Source organism: Nymphaea colorata, chromosome 11, assembly GCF_008831285.2.
Source record: "Nymphaea colorata isolate Beijing-Zhang1983 chromosome 11, ASM883128v2, whole genome shotgun sequence".
Taxonomy (NCBI): Eukaryota; Viridiplantae; Streptophyta; class Magnoliopsida; order Nymphaeales; family Nymphaeaceae; genus Nymphaea; species Nymphaea colorata.
Window position 1 is genome coordinate 14,560,820 of NC_045148.1, and position 15,360 is coordinate 14,576,179.

Genomic DNA, 15,360 nt, shown 5'->3' on the forward strand with positions numbered 1-15,360 from the left:
TACTTATTTTCTCGCTTATTAATGTTTTTTAATAGTAAATAAATGAACGGCTCTTAAAACATCCAATTTTTGATAGTACGAAGATCAATTATCTTTATAAAAATGACTAGAACTAAAAGATACGATCTGCATTAAATTAGTATTTATAAACACATTAAAAGGTTTATATTTTGTTTAAAACTTTTGTCAACATGAATTTAAGAGGTTCCGTTTTTATCCCTTACCCATGTGGCTATATATGTATATGGAAATGCGATCCAAGTAAGAAAAAAAATGCATAGTCAAGCATATATGTGAATAAAAATGATATCGCAGATCAACGCAACCATGATTCATTATTTGCAAAGAAGACGGAAAACTGATCGATGTAAAATTTTATCCATGAATGTGAGGCCAACATTAAAAATGTTGTATTTAATAAGGTCAAGCAAATAAAAGGCGAGTCAAAATTGAAGTTGGCATAGCATAGGGGTCTAAATTGTTTAAAACCACGGCGCCCCATCACTTGTTCCTGATTATTTTTCGTTTGCTGTTCATCTAGGGATCGAATGGCTGGGAGATTTTTGTGAGGTTTAGATACGCAGCAAATCGGCACTTTCAACAAATCTCGACGGCCGTTTATTCGGAAGATAGGCGTGTTGGTGTATGGAACTTGATGCATACTGTCTTATGTAAGGGCATTTATGTCATTTTGTACAAATATGAGTTTACCTTAATCCTTATGTTGTGAGGGGGGCCGCAGTTTTTTTTTTTTGGACTTCTCTCTAAGGGCATCTGTGTTCATCTGATAGTGAATAATGAAAGTTCTATGCGACCGTAAACGTAGGAGATTATTATTCTGAACCACGTAAATCTTTGTCTTCTTCCTTGTTGCTTTTATTCCCCTCGTGCGAGAGGAGAGTTTTGTGTATTGTTCCTAACAAGACGGTATTTAAGGTACGGTCTGTGGACAGAACTCAACTGGCCCACCGGAATTTGGCTTGATCTACTCTCTTAATTGAAGCCATGTGTTGATCGGAGTGACAGATTCATTTTTAGGCCCTTGTGTATAACTTTAAAACTAAGTTTCACGGTTTTTATTTTCTATCGTTGATTAAATCATTAGGTGCCTTGTTGGTGGAATAGACAGCCCACTGCAGTTTTCATTTTGAATCTTCAAACCATTGATCTCTTCTGCCTCAACAAGGGAAACCACTCACACTCAAGTTGGTGAAGGCGGTACTTTGAATTTTGAAATATAAAAGCGAACTTAGAACTTGGGTCTTGATCAGGGGTTAGGGGTTGAATAAAAACTTAAGTTCTTTATTAAGCCTTAATCCTCTTAAAAGCAAGTTCCAGCACGTGAAGAATTGTCTTTTTCACTGTTGTCCTATTGGGTTAAGATTCCCTCTTCACTATATACAAAATTTCCACTGTTGTCCTTTTGAGTTGAGATTCTCTCGTCACTTTGTACGAAAAATCAGAAGACACCATTATCGTTTTTCTTTCATTTTCTGTTGAGTGATTGTCAGTAACAAATGAGACCTACGTGAGAAAAAACAGAATTACACGAGATTCGTATCCATAATTCTATCTAGAAGACGGTCAGCCTACACCGAAATTTTCTTATATTTCTCATCCAATCTTTGTTTACAACCGATCCGTCTTAATGTTTTTAGTCTCAGTATTTAAAAGTTGTTGATGTTTTTCCAATAAAATCACCGAACTGATCATCATCTCTGTTCAGTCGGGTTCCGTTCTACTTCTACACCAGTATAATACAGCACTGGTTTAATAGTTCGGAAATCGGCAGTCATTTTATTTCAAACGCACGTAAATGATGTCAGAAGCGATGCTTCCATTATATTACATGTTTTCCACTATATATTGTGGGAAAACGAAAAGGATGGTGCATGAAAAACTTAATCAATTACAGGCATTTTGTTGAAACCCAATCCTTGAGTTGGGGATGTCATGCACTATCAGAGTCTTCCTCTGCTGTATGTTGGCTATGATATTCACATCCGTCTCATTGCTGTTGGCGGCAAACGCCAGGCAGATTTGGGATGCAGACGCAATGTAGAAGATATTGAAAGCATCAAGCACCAAATCGGTTCCCCCCTGGAAGTGGAATGTAATATAAGGATACTCAATCGTTGTGGTGTTGGAGAAATCATAGCATGTGTCCAAGATACTCAATGGATCCGCCATCTTATACTTTGCCATGGCGGCTCGAAAAGCAGAACGCAATGCGTCGTAGGCCGCAGGCGACAGCCGGGTGATCACCGTCCCGGAGTCCGTTATGGTGCCGGAAGTCGCGAAGACGGAAGGAGCAACAGGCAACGGCTGCGCGCCTACGCTCATCCCAGTGACCGAGACGAAGTAGAAGGGGCGATCGCGGTGTAGCAGCGGCGTGTACTTAGCGGTGGAGTATGACGAGTCGGGGCCGAAGGTCAGCTGCCCGACCTCGCCGGACGTCGGCAGGCAGTAGGCAAACACGCTGCCGTACTTCTGGGCAGTTTGGGATATGGCCGATAACTTGCTGCGTCCTAGTCCGAGAAGTCCGCCGGCTAACCCGAACAGCCCTTGGTTGTTTTGCCCGCAGCCGAAGATGAAACCAGCGGCCGAGTCGTTGGCAGTCAAGGTCAGGGTATCTTGACTCAGGTAGCCGACGGTGTAGGATCGGTCTCCGTAAGCCACCCCGTAGATGCAGTTGGAAGACTTGCAGTCGTTGAACCCAGACTCGAGCTTCACGTCGGCGCACTCTTGCGCAGAGCAGGCTATGTTTTTATATGTGGCGGAGGCTGAGGGGACGAACCTGGTTCCCTGTTGTGGGTAGCAATAGCCGGAACAGGGCTCGCACTGGACCCAGGTGAGGTCGCTGGCCGTGTCAAAGATCAGGTTGAAGTCCACCTTGGGCGTGCCTAGACCCACCGTGACGATGTAGTTCCCGACGTCCAGTTCGTTGCCTGGTTTGGCCGGAATGCTTACGGTGGCATCCGTGCTGAACAGGTCCTGTGGCTGCTCATTAGGTGGTGGTGATAGAGAAGAAGATATCCTGGAGTTGATCCAGTTGACCCGGGACCGGTCGCGCTGGAGAATTGCGAGTTGGCTGTTGCTGGTGGATCTCACGTTTCCATGGAAGGGCGAACATGGGCCGTGCCGATCGACTAGTTTCATGGCCGACGGACCTTCCTCACCGTTGGTCAGACCTGCATGGAAGGAAGTGATCGGTACTGCATTCAGAATTGCATAGAGAATTCATGTCCCCTACGGCCTATTGGCAAAAGGAGAAGTGTCATGAGTTGACTTATTCAGGCCATGCGACACGGTAGAGTTGACTCATTCAGGCCATGCTACACGGTAAGAACTTAATTGCCGTTAGCCTTCAAACCACCGAAAGGGCGCAAAGAATGTATAAACAAAAGAAATATAAAGCAAAACAAAAGACTGTAACACAGGAAAACAAGAAGAGTATGAAGAAGAGAAATTAATTCATGTTCAAAAAAACTGAAAAAATTTATAGATTAATTTCTTAAGGAGCTGTTTGACAGGAGGAACAACATATGAGTAATGAGTGTCTTATGAATCTAAGTTGATGTTGAGACAATTAATGGAATGCTCACACCTTGTTCCTCATGCCAAGTGACCCCTAAAGAGTAATGATTTTGGATTGGCCTTCACCATTTATGCTTTCTCCCAATTAAATATGCGGTGGCGTTGAAAGGCAAGGATGTCGAATGCATGAATTTATTGTGGCTTCGGTGATATGGCAAGAAATTGGAACTGGCAATTATAAGATATCACGTCTGACCTGTGTTGAACTTTACTTTTGGTTCATGTCAGGCCTGATACGAGCTTTCCGGCAAGCTTATCAAAACTAAATTTAAGGGGTCAGGTAGGACCTATGATTCAATCTTTCATCTCCACTTTGTTATTTTCTACTGTGGCCATGAAAGGAATGGAATAAGCTCAAGCAGGAGCGCCAGCTGATTCCAGATATCTACATCTCAGTATCCGACAAGCTTGAGAACAGGTCCTAAAGGACGACCAGACACGATTTGCCTCATTCCCAAATGAGCTGCCATATCCTTTTTTTTAATCAACGGCATCCAGATGAGAAGGGTGTGGCAAAGTTTCATGAATTTATGATCATAGGAATCATAAGTCGTGCTTAATTAATATGAAGGCGTCTTTTCACGTCCACCTTCTTCAAAGTCCCCACCTTCCAAGTGGCAAAGATTAAGGAGGCAAAGTGCACAGTCAGGAAAAGGCAGCTATTGGGCCAACGGTGGCATAGTGGGAGATGAAACTGATGCAAGTTACAGAGTGAAGATACTAAGCATGCAGACTCAACAAGCTATCTATATCAAAAGCCTCTCATTCTCTTTATGGGTGAATACCAAATTTCATCATGGATCCAGACATTTAAGATGTGAAGCCTAATCACTCGATTCTTATCACTTGAACTTAGATTTCAGATTTTCAACGTAAGTGGGAGGAGATTGAAACATTTTCTCAGCATTGGCCACGCCTAAACAACCAAACACAAGAAGATAGTGGAACCTATCCACAGTTGGTGCTCTTATTAAAAAATTTGGCTCAATAGTCTCGAGATATGTGGGCTTCTGCAATGTTGCAACTTTCTTGATGCATGTAGACGCGCAGAGGCATTCTCTGTTGTCACAACAGAACCAACAAAATACACGATTTTTGTCCAACAAAGCATAACACAGACCGGCCGGAAACCTTGGCTGGGAAAGAAGGTCAAGGGTAGGTACCTTCAGCTTTTCCGGCGTTGCATCTGCTTGGTGGCCGGAGCAGCGCATCGATCTCGACAGTCCGAAGGTACAGGTTTGTGCGTCTTGCACCAGTGAGTTGGAAAAGTGGAAGAGAATACAGGAAGAGAAGGAAGAAGCAGGTGGTGCTGGAAACCGAGGCTTTTGCCATCCTTGAAGAGGATTCTTTCCTGTTGCTCGTGGAATATCATCAATGGCGCGCTCACCATTTTATAGAATTGCATGACAGTTCACTGTGGAGCACAGATCCATGATACGGATTTGGGTAAGGTCCACGAAGGGTATCCGCACGTACGTAAGTGTTTGGTGCCACTGATTTCCACCTGAGAAGGAAGAAAAGCAAGGGGAAATATCTCCTCCTTTCATCACGGAGCTCGGAAAGGCAAAGGGAATCACATCTCCTCCTCGGAACTTTCGTTGTTTTCTGCAGAAGAACATTTCTAGAAGACGTGGTCCTAATCCTCCCAATGTTGCCAACCATGCTTGTTTGCTGGGAAGAAATGGTTCTTGGCTGAGAGGTGGTCATCATTTTAACTTTTTGTCGCTATACATAGCGTGAAATATACAGTGCGGAAGCCATGTCAAAATGCCAGGCTATCTTGAAAACGAAGGACTCCTAAAAATGTGTTCAAACGCACGATATTTTGATGCCAATGACTACTGGTTCTTGTTGGTGACTTTTTTCCCCTACATTTCGTTCCTTTCCCAGTGGATAAAAGCAATACGTAAGACTTGCATGTTGGCAGACATGTAGTCCCAAATATGAGGTGGGAAAAATTAGGAAGGGTAAAAATTTTTCCAAATCAGGGCCAGGGCCACATGTAGGGGGGGCCATGTGATAAGTGGGGCTATGGATGCTAACAGCATTACGCGTTTGTTGGACCACAAACTTTGAACACGAATCAGATACCAAGTGCTAGTATCATGTAGGGATATGATCCACCACAATTTTGTTTCTTGCTATTGATTCTTTTTTGAAGATCTTGTGGTTTAGTTGAGGACTAAGCCGATTGGTTTTCGTTGGACTCAGTTGTGCAAAAATAATGCGATCTAGTGGCAGAGACAGAAAGTTTTAGTTGATGGACACTTATTCATTTTATTATTGCAATTTATTAAATGCATGTAGAGTTATAGAGCATTGGCCTGGGTCTCGTGTGGGCACTCCATATGGTTGGGCCTGAGTCCAACACATGATACATAATTTTTTTTTACAAACACAAGCTGGGGTGGACAGTTGCCCACACCAGTCCCTTGGTAGCTCGGCCACTGATGGGATCAACTAATTATTACACATCATTTTTTTTTTCAAATTATGTTTGAAATTTATCAGTTGGTCGATCGGCCCCATTGAAGAAGTGTAATATGCGACATGTTTGGGTGTCGAGAAGAAGGGAGATGAGACCATACCTTTCATTCAAGGCAGGAGAAGTGTAGTAACAGCAGGGATCTGAAGCTCCTCCTCGCTGCTTTTGTATCTTGCATGACAGAGTAGCAAGCGAAGAAGGCAGAGCAAGAGAAGGAAGAAGGCCAAAGATCAGGAACGTGAGGCACCCTTTGGATTGTTTATCCATGGTCTCACCAGCATTCTCATCTTGAGAAGAAGAATTGAATCAGATGCTTGGAATATTTGTGGGTTGAAGCGTGCTCAGAATATGACAAATAGAGAATTGATGGGCAGGGAATCGGAAAGTTTATAAATGTGGAAACATTAGGCACAACCCCATGAAAAATTGTTACAGATCCAGCAATGGTATCCTTTTTTTGTTTTTTGTTTTTACACTACAGCAGATTTTGTTCATAGGCTTTGATGGCACTTATTTTAATCGACTAGTATCGAACAAAGGATGGTGTTTCAAGTTAATGTATGCAAGAGCAAATGACCTGCTTCAGGAAATTTACTGCCATGAGGACCAGCAACAATGGTGGAACCTAAAAAAGTTTCAAAGATAGCATACTTAACTTTTGTAAAACTTTTAGAGGGAAACTAATTGTCCAAGGAGGTCATATGCTACAGTGCTGCTGGCTACATGCCCCTAACGTGAGACCGTGTATTAGAGGTTAGAAATGATAAATATGCCCTTGAAAATAAACTAGAAGGCCCCCTCTATAAGGATTAAAAAAATAAAATTGAAAATAATGACCTTTTTATAAAAGAATGGAAATACCTCCTTAATAAAATGGTAAAATATATGTTCCTTTGTTAGCCACCTTACATGGAACCATACTTGCCTAACTCACCGGGTTGTCTTGGGAATTAACCGAGTCAGCTCAGATCGCTAAAAAATCTGGCCGTAGCCTTGTGCTAATTAACATTGTTTCTAAAACAATTTCCTCTTCCTTAACGCTGGGCAAACATACAATTAAAAATGACCAAATCTGATCATCACGCCCTTATAATTGCAACCTTTCTAGATCTATCTTACTTCTTTTTCAGTCTAAACCACAAGGAGCCCACATCTACAAACTCACTAGCCAATATAAACAGACCTTCTTTTAAGTCTAAGCCACATTGAGTCCACATCCACGAGTTCACTAGCCAATATAAACATCCCTCCAAATTCAATTGCCTGGTGTCACATTCCAAGCTTCTACTAACCTGATCTTTTATATATCAATTGTTGGTTGCAATAATATTTCGTTTTGCCAAACTATCCGTCCTTCGATTCTTCTTCTCATGACAAGAATGGAGGCGCGTCTATAAATAACTGACCAGCACCACTGTGAAAATGCACAGCAGAAAAAGCACTCCCAGATTCCCAAGTATATGGCCTCACCGTCCTCACTCGCCTTCTACCTTCTCTTGCTCCGCCTTGTTTTCTTCCCACTCAATAACGCAAGACACATAAACCGGCAGCTTCAGATCGTTGCTGTTAGTGCCCTCCTTCCGCCACGCATATGCAGCACTGTGGAAGGTGAATCCCCATCTCTTTTCTTCTGCCTTTTCGACCCCAAAATCTGTCGCACATTGTTTGATACAGTGAAGTTGTATCTGCTCTGACATAAAGCTGCAGAAACCTTGATACAAGAATACGTTCAGCTGCACTAAGAAAAAAAACGTCAGCAAAAAGTTCTACTGACGTTGCTTATTATGTGAAGAAAAATAATAATGAAAGCCACGGTTCTGAACACTTTACACGGCCTTGTCAGTGGGTAAGCTTAGTGAGGCCCACCCTTTGCTGACGCATTCTTGTCATGAATGGTGAAATTCGTGTAGTGCGAGTAGGACTGATCATCGATGGAGTTGAAATTGTAGGTAAGGAAGAGTTTGATACAGAGTCTGATTGTTTACGTGTAGGTTCCCAGCACAGTGACAAAGGAAGGTCCGTCCTGGAAATAGTGGACCTTCATGGGCCTTGCTCCCCCTTCTCTGCAACCGGCAGAGAGCCGGGACACGACGACGGGCAGGCCTTCAAGATGGTGATCAATGGCGATCAGTCACGCGTCGAATGGATCAATTCCATGTCTTCTTCACCACCACAAAGCAAAACTGTACAAGATCTCCGGCAAAGGAACTCCATGGCCGACGTTCCCGTACATGGCGGTGACTCACTAGGCACCGGCAACTTCATTGTGAAGGTGGACTTGGGCACACCCAAAAGGCAGTTCAGCCTGGTCATGGACACGGGTAGTGGCCTGAGCTGGGTCCAGTGCGAGCCCTGTCTTCTCTCCTGCTATTTGCAGAAGGGAATCCGGTTTGCCCCTTCCGCCTCTGTAACCTACAAAAGCATACCATGCGATTCCGCCAAATGCGCCGAGCTGAAGCTCGTGTTTGGGGATGGTGGCTGCTCGGAGTCGCAAGTTTGCATCTACAGCGTCGAATATGCGGACAATTCCTACTCTGTCGGATTCTTTGGCCAAGATACGCTGACCTTGACTGCGAACGACGTGTTCCCTCAGTTCAGTTTCGGGTGTGGGTTTAGGAACCATGGGCTCTTTGGAATGACCGGCGGAATGCTTGGACTGGGCCGCGGCTGTTAACAAAACTGATAAGGATGAATCCGTTGGAGAGAAAATCAGCAATCAAGATATGAAGCTGGTAATAAAAGATTGTGATCAAATAAAAAAAGGCAGAAAAATCAGAAGAAAGGGAAAGGCGAGAATTTGGGGATCAAATCAAGATTTCATTTAATCTAGGCAAGAACAACCTTGCCTACAATAAGACGTGATTTCTTCCCTATAAAAGGGACTCGACTCTCCCATTGTAATCATCTTCTTATTGAATGAAAAATTGTTCGAGTGCCTTCCGATCGTGGACGTAGGCTCAATCAGAGCTGAACCACGTTACTTGCTGTCTTTCATCCTGCTCTCTTCTTCTGTTTTCATTATGGTATCAGAGCAATAGAAGTTGCTGCTGCGGAAATCATTTGAGTCTTACCACGACAGCACAACCGCCCTCTTTTGAGAAGAGGCATCAATCATACCACGGCAAGCTGTTGCTGTGGAAAGGGCACGACAACCCTCACACAACCGCCCTCCTTTGAAGAGAGGCATCAATCATACCACGACAAGCTGTTGCTGTGGAAAGGGCACGACAACCCTCTCTGCTTCCGACTCACCGGAAGCTGCTTAAGACCGTTTGGGTCTTCCACCGGTATCATTGCTCACGGCGTTTCTGCTGTTTACGGCAGAATCGATCATCTCTTGTTGCTGAAACAAAGGGAGAACAAAGACAGAACAGAGGAAGTTCTCCCTCTCTGTTCACGACAGCTTTATGGGGTGTTGTTAAAATCACCCCCTCTATCGAGCAAGAGTCAAATCGTTTTCTCAACGTGTGCAGATTCTTCAAGCGCCTTTGCACTTTTTTTTTCTGAAAGCAGCGCTTGTAATTTTAAGCGCTGCTGGTTGTGAAACCGGGTCAAAGAAGAGCAGGTCGTTTCTTTCCGCCTCTTTATTTCAGTAAACGGCATTTTCTTTACGACTGAAATTGTTCTTAAATGGCGACTTCAACACCTGTTTTCCCTTATCCTTATACTGTCAACGTTGCAAATTTCGTTTCTCTCAAGCTACGAGCTGAAAATTTTCTCTTATGGAAAACACAAATTTTGGCACTGGTTGAGAGCCAAGATCTTCAAGGGTTTTTGACTGGCGAAGTTACTGCCCCACCAGAATTTATTGATGATTCTTCTTCTCAGAAAATTCCCAATCTTCATTTTATTGCTTGGAGGAAGACTGATCGCTTAATCAAGGGATGGATAACCAGTACGTTGTCCGAGAGTGCTCTTGGCCTAGTTGTTGGCCTTGAGACATCCAAGGATATTTGGAGGGTTCTTATGAATACCTTCTCTCGTAAATCGCGTGAGAGAGAATTCCATCTCACGCATTTACTAACTTCGCTTAAGAAGAATGATGATTCTGTGGAAGCCTATATAGGAAAATTCAAACGAATATGCGACGATCTTTCAGCTATTGGAAAATCTATTGACGAAGGGGCTCAAGTTTACTGGCTACTTCAAGGACTTGGAGAAGGATACGAAGCATTTATTGCATCCATGCTTCGACCACCTACTCTTCCTTATGAAGAGGTTGTCTCTCTTCTTCAAAGTTTTGATTCCCGAATAAAGAGTCCCACTCCTCCTATCATGGCCATGACACATCAACAATCTGGACGTGGTCGCATGCGTGCACGCAGCTATAGAGGACGTGGCCACTATCAAGGGCGAGGACAGTATCAAAATCGACCACATGACAATTCCAATTTCGCTTCAAATGGTGATGACAAAAATAACAAAAACCCCGTTGTTTGTCAAATTTGTGGTAAGAAATATCATTCTGCAATCAAGTGTTTTGAAAGATTTAATCATGCCTATCAAGCTGGGGATGCCCAACAAGCACTTGCCGCCATTACTATTGATGATACAAACAACTCAGAATGGTTAGCTGACACTGGAGCATCAGCTCATATGACTGGAAATCCTGGTAAGATTTCTGAAATCTCTACTTATGATGGAAGTGATCATGTTATTGTTGGGGATGGTACGCCTCTTTCTATAACTCATATTGGTAACAGTGAAGTCGTTACAGGCAAATCATCTATTCCTCTTTCTCATGTTCTATATGTTCCAAAACTAAAGAAAGACTTACTTTCTGTTAGTCAATTAACTAGTGCGTTACCATATGTTTTTGAATTTTCCTCCTCTTGTTGTCTCATAAAGGACAGGAGAACCGGGAAAATAGTGGCACAGGGCAACAAACGTGATGGAGTTTATACCATCGGCAAGGTCAGACATACAGCATGTTTTTCTTCCAGATTTCGGCGTGCTTCAGAAGAACAATGGCATTTCAGATTAGGACATCCCCATAATGGCGTTGTGAGACATTTGCAGCAGAAAAATTTGATTAATGTTTGCTCTTCAGTTCCTAGAACTTCTATTTGTCATAGCTGTCAACTTGGCAAATCATGTAGGTTGCCATTTCTTGAACGAGAAAATAAATTTGTTGAACCTTTTGAAAAAATCCATTCGGATCTATGGGGACCAGCACCTGTTTGTTCTCATTTTGGTTATCGCTACTATGTGATTTTTATTGATGAGCATTCTAGATTCACTTGGCTATATCCTTTGAAGTTAAAATCTGACTTCTTTGTTTGTTTTCAACATTTCCAGAAATTTGTTGAAACACAATTTAATAAAAGGATAAAGGTTTTTCAATCTGATGAAGGAGGAGAATATACAAGTACAAAATTTAGAGATTATCTAAAGTCTCTTGGAACAAAACAGTTGTTTTCTTGCCCATATACTAAACAACAAAATGGTATGGCAGAAAGAAAACATCGAAATATCACTGAATTAGGTCTGACCATGATGTTGCATGCCAACATTCCCAAGCGTTTCTGGTTTGAAGCTTTTAGCAGTGCTGTTTTTCTCATCAATAGGCTACCATCGTCTTCTCTCAAGATGGATTCTCCTTACTTAAAACTTTTTGGGAAGCATCCTACGTATGATTTTCTTCGTGTTTTTGGATGTCGATGTTTCCCTTACTTAAGAGATTATGCAAAAGATAAATTGGAGCCTCGATCACTGCCATGTGTTTTTCTTGGGTATAGTGATAGTCACAAAGGATATCGTTGTTTGTATCCGGCCACCGGAAAAATGTTTATCTCTCGACATGTTTGTTTTGATGAACATTTTTTTCCTTATAAAGATCCTGCTAAATTATATGATGGAGATTCTCTAACTTCAGATCTGATTTCTTTCAATGAGGAACAAGAGAATATAGAGCAAATGGTTCCCGAAAATGAGAATCTTATTCGAACAACTGACGTTCATGAGGAAGAACGAAGTGATATTGGCACTCACTCTCAATCTCAAGAACATTTGATTGACAACGTGCCAATTAATGAGCAGTCGGTTCACAATTTGCTGGATAGTCTCGGACAGGATGAGTATCAGACAGGCATGACTGACACCACGGGACAAAATCAAGTTCAAAGAAATGAAGAAAGCACTGAGATAGACAATGAACAGTCAGTTCACGAGCAGGTTGATAACTCGGAAGAAGGCGATCATGGAGTTCTTGATACAAACACAATTGAAAGTATGGAACAAGGTGAGCATACTCCTCCTCCTTCTGCTATGATTAGAACAATGGTCACTAGATCGATGATGGGAACCTTTAAACCGAATCCCAAGTATGCTAACTTACATACTTTGTACCAAGATATTCCTAAAGAACCTTCAAGTGTTAATGAAGCTCTTGGGAAACCAGGCTGGAAAAAGGCTATGGACGAAGAAATTAGAGCCTTAGATGAAAATAAAACCTGGAGACTTGTACCCTATGATCCCAAGATGAATCTAGTTGGCTCAAAATGGGTGTTTAAAACCAAACTCAAATCAAATGGGACATTGGAAAAACTCAAGGCTAGACTTGTTGCTCGAGGCTTCACCCAAAAAGAGGGAATAGACTTCCATGAAACCTTTTCTCCAGTAGTTCGTCCTACCACTATTAGAATGGTTCTTTCTATTGCTACAGTTAGAAAGTGGGAAATCAGACAGTTAGATATCAAGAATGCCTTCTTACACGGAGCTATAAATGAAGATGTATACATGAAACAACCTCCCGGGTATGAAGATAAAACAAAACCAGGATATGTTTGTAAATTGCAGCGAGCCATTTATGGTCTGAAACAAGCATCGCGTGCATGGTATGCACGGCTAAGCAGTTTCCTTCTTGATTATGGTTTTTCTACTAGTATGGGCGATCCGTCTATGTTTACATTACATCGAAGATCAAACACTCTTGTGCTTCTTGTGTATGTTGATGATATGATCCTAACCGGAAATTGTTCTATATTTTTGCAACGCTTTGTTAATGCCTTTTGCAAGGAGTTTCCTGTCAAAGATCTTGGCAGATTGAGCTATTTTTTAGGAGTCGAAGTGACTTGGACAGAAAAGGGAATTCTCTTATGTCAAACCAAGTATGCTAAGGACATTCTTGAAAGAGCAAAGATGGAGGACTGCAAACCAAACATCACGCCAATGAGTCCAAAAATGCCTCAGTATAAGGATGATGAAGTAAAATTCACAAATCCTACTCTCTACAGGCAGATAGTTGGATCCTTGCAATACTTGACTCTAACGCGACCTGATATCTCCTTTGCTATCAATTATGTTAGTCAGTTTATGCATGAGCCACTTCAGATTCACTATCAAATGGTCAAAAGGATTCTTCGATACATTAAAGGATCAATACACATGGGACTAAACATATTGATGCAAAGCACTCTTGATTTATATGCTTTTTCAGACTCAGATTGGGCAGGATGTTCTCAAACAAGGCGATCCACCACAGGATTTTGTGTTTTTCTTGGAGCAAATTGTGTGTCTTGGAGTGCCAAGAAGCAAAATAGTGTAGCCAGATCTAGTACCGAAGCTGAATATAGAGCAATGGCGTCGACAGCGGCAGAACTTACATGGATACAATTCTTAATGAAGGACATTGGAATACCAATTATCAAAGTCCCAATTTTATATTGTGATAATAAGAGCTCACTTTATATGACGGCAAATCCGGTATTTCATAACCGAAGCAAGCACATTCAGATTGATTTTCATTATGTTCGAGAAAGAGTAGCTCAAAAGCAACTTCAAACTAAGTATATTTCAACCACAAATCAAGTTGCCGATCTGTTTACCAAAAGCTTATCAAAGCGTACTTTCAATCATCTCAAGACCAAACTCAGCCTTCAGCAGCGGCTTAGTTTGAGGGAGAATGTTAACAAAACTGATAAGGATGAATCCGTTGGAGAGAAAATCAGCAATCAAGATATGAAGCTGGTAATAAAAGATTGTGATCAAATAAAAAAGGCAGAAAAATCAGAAGAAAGGGAAAGGCGAGAATTTGGGGATCAAATCAAGATTTCATTTAATCTAGGCAAGAACAACCTTGCCTACAATAAGACGTGATTTCTTCCCTATAAAAGGGACTCGACTCTCCCATTGTAATCATCTTCTTATTGAATGAAAAATTGTTCGAGTGCCTTCCGATCGTGGACGTAGGCTCAATCAGAGCTGAACCACGTTACTTGCTGTCTTTCATCCTGCTCTCTTCTTCTGTTTTCATTAGCGGCAACCTCTCGGTCGTATCGCAAACTGCCGGAAAGTTTGGTCGGATATTTGCCTACTGTTTGCCGACGGGAAGCGAAAGCGGATCGTTGGCCTTCGGGGCCGATACATCCTACGACTCTGTCCAGTTCACGCCATTGTTAGACGATGATCGTCCGTTCTACTTCGTGAACGTCGTTGGTGTGAGCGTCGGCGGACGGCCGTTGCCGGTTTCATCTTCTATCTTTGTGAACTCCGGGACGATTATCGATTCAGGTACGGTGATCACACGTCTCGCATCCAAGGCATACAGCGAACTGAGAGCTGCTGTTCGATCGGCGATGGCCAAATATCCAGTAGCTCCGCCATACAGCATCTTGGACACCTGCTATGACCTCTCGAGCTACGCCAACGTCGAGTACCCCACGATTGCGTTCCATTTCATGGGAGGGACGAACTTGGTGTTGAAAGACGTGAACATCTTCGTGGCCCCGTCCGGCGGAGCTTCTCAGATGTGCTTGGCATTCGTTGCCAACAGTAAAGAGGGCGATGTGGCCATAATCGGCAATTGCCAGCAGAAAAGGAATTTGGTGGTGTATGACATCGACAACTCCAGGATTGGGTTCAAAGCAGGAGCATGCAGTTAGCATTCAGAGACGGGATTTTGGCTTCTCTGCTTCTTACTGTATAGTTTTCTCTGTTTTCTGTATATATGGGATACTACTAATGGTGCCAATAAATAATGGCCTCATGTAATCGAGAAGTGGATTGCCTAATAAATAAGTTTGGGCATTTGCAGTCTCTTTACAGGTAAGCAATGGCTTTAAAGTTTAAAGACACCCAAATGTTAAAAAAAAAAAAAGTCCATTCATTTGCTTTTTTCATGATTGAAAGTAGGATTAGTAAAAGAGAGGAAAACAGAAAGAGCCCATGAGAGCTTCCCACGCCTTTCGCTTTCTGAACCTAAAGGAGTTGTCATGCGGACATCCTTATGTAAGTTGGACAAGTTCGAAAAGCTTTGGTGACTTTTGTCAATGCCACTA

General features: G+C 42.4%; 1 protein-coding gene across 1 annotated transcript; it reads right to left on the minus strand.

Annotated features, from left to right (window-relative positions):
• Nucleotides 1-1,769: 1,769 nt before the first annotated feature.
• LOC116263866 (aspartyl protease family protein At5g10770-like) lies at nucleotides 1,770-5,144 on the minus strand. The gene is made up of 2 exons (XM_031643673.2): nucleotides 4,761-5,144; nucleotides 1,770-3,191 (listed from the first exon to the last, which is right to left on the minus strand). The coding sequence occupies exons 1-2, from the start codon at nucleotides 4,927-4,929 to the stop codon at nucleotides 1,906-1,908; spliced, it is 1,455 nt and encodes a 484-aa protein (XP_031499533.1). The 5' UTR covers nucleotides 4,930-5,144; the 3' UTR covers nucleotides 1,770-1,905.
• Nucleotides 5,145-15,360: the final 10,216 nt, after the last annotated feature.

Excerpts from the sequence above, each read along its gene's own strand:
- LOC116263866 (XM_031643673.2), bottom strand. The coding sequence starts at position 4,929 with ATGGCAAAAGCCTCGGTTTCCAGCACCACCTGCTTCTTCCTTCTCTTC. Across the intron at positions 3,192-4,760 it reads CAACGCCGGAAAAGCTGAAG|GTCTGACCAACGGTGAGGAA; the intron begins GTACCTACCCTT and ends CCTTCCATGCAG.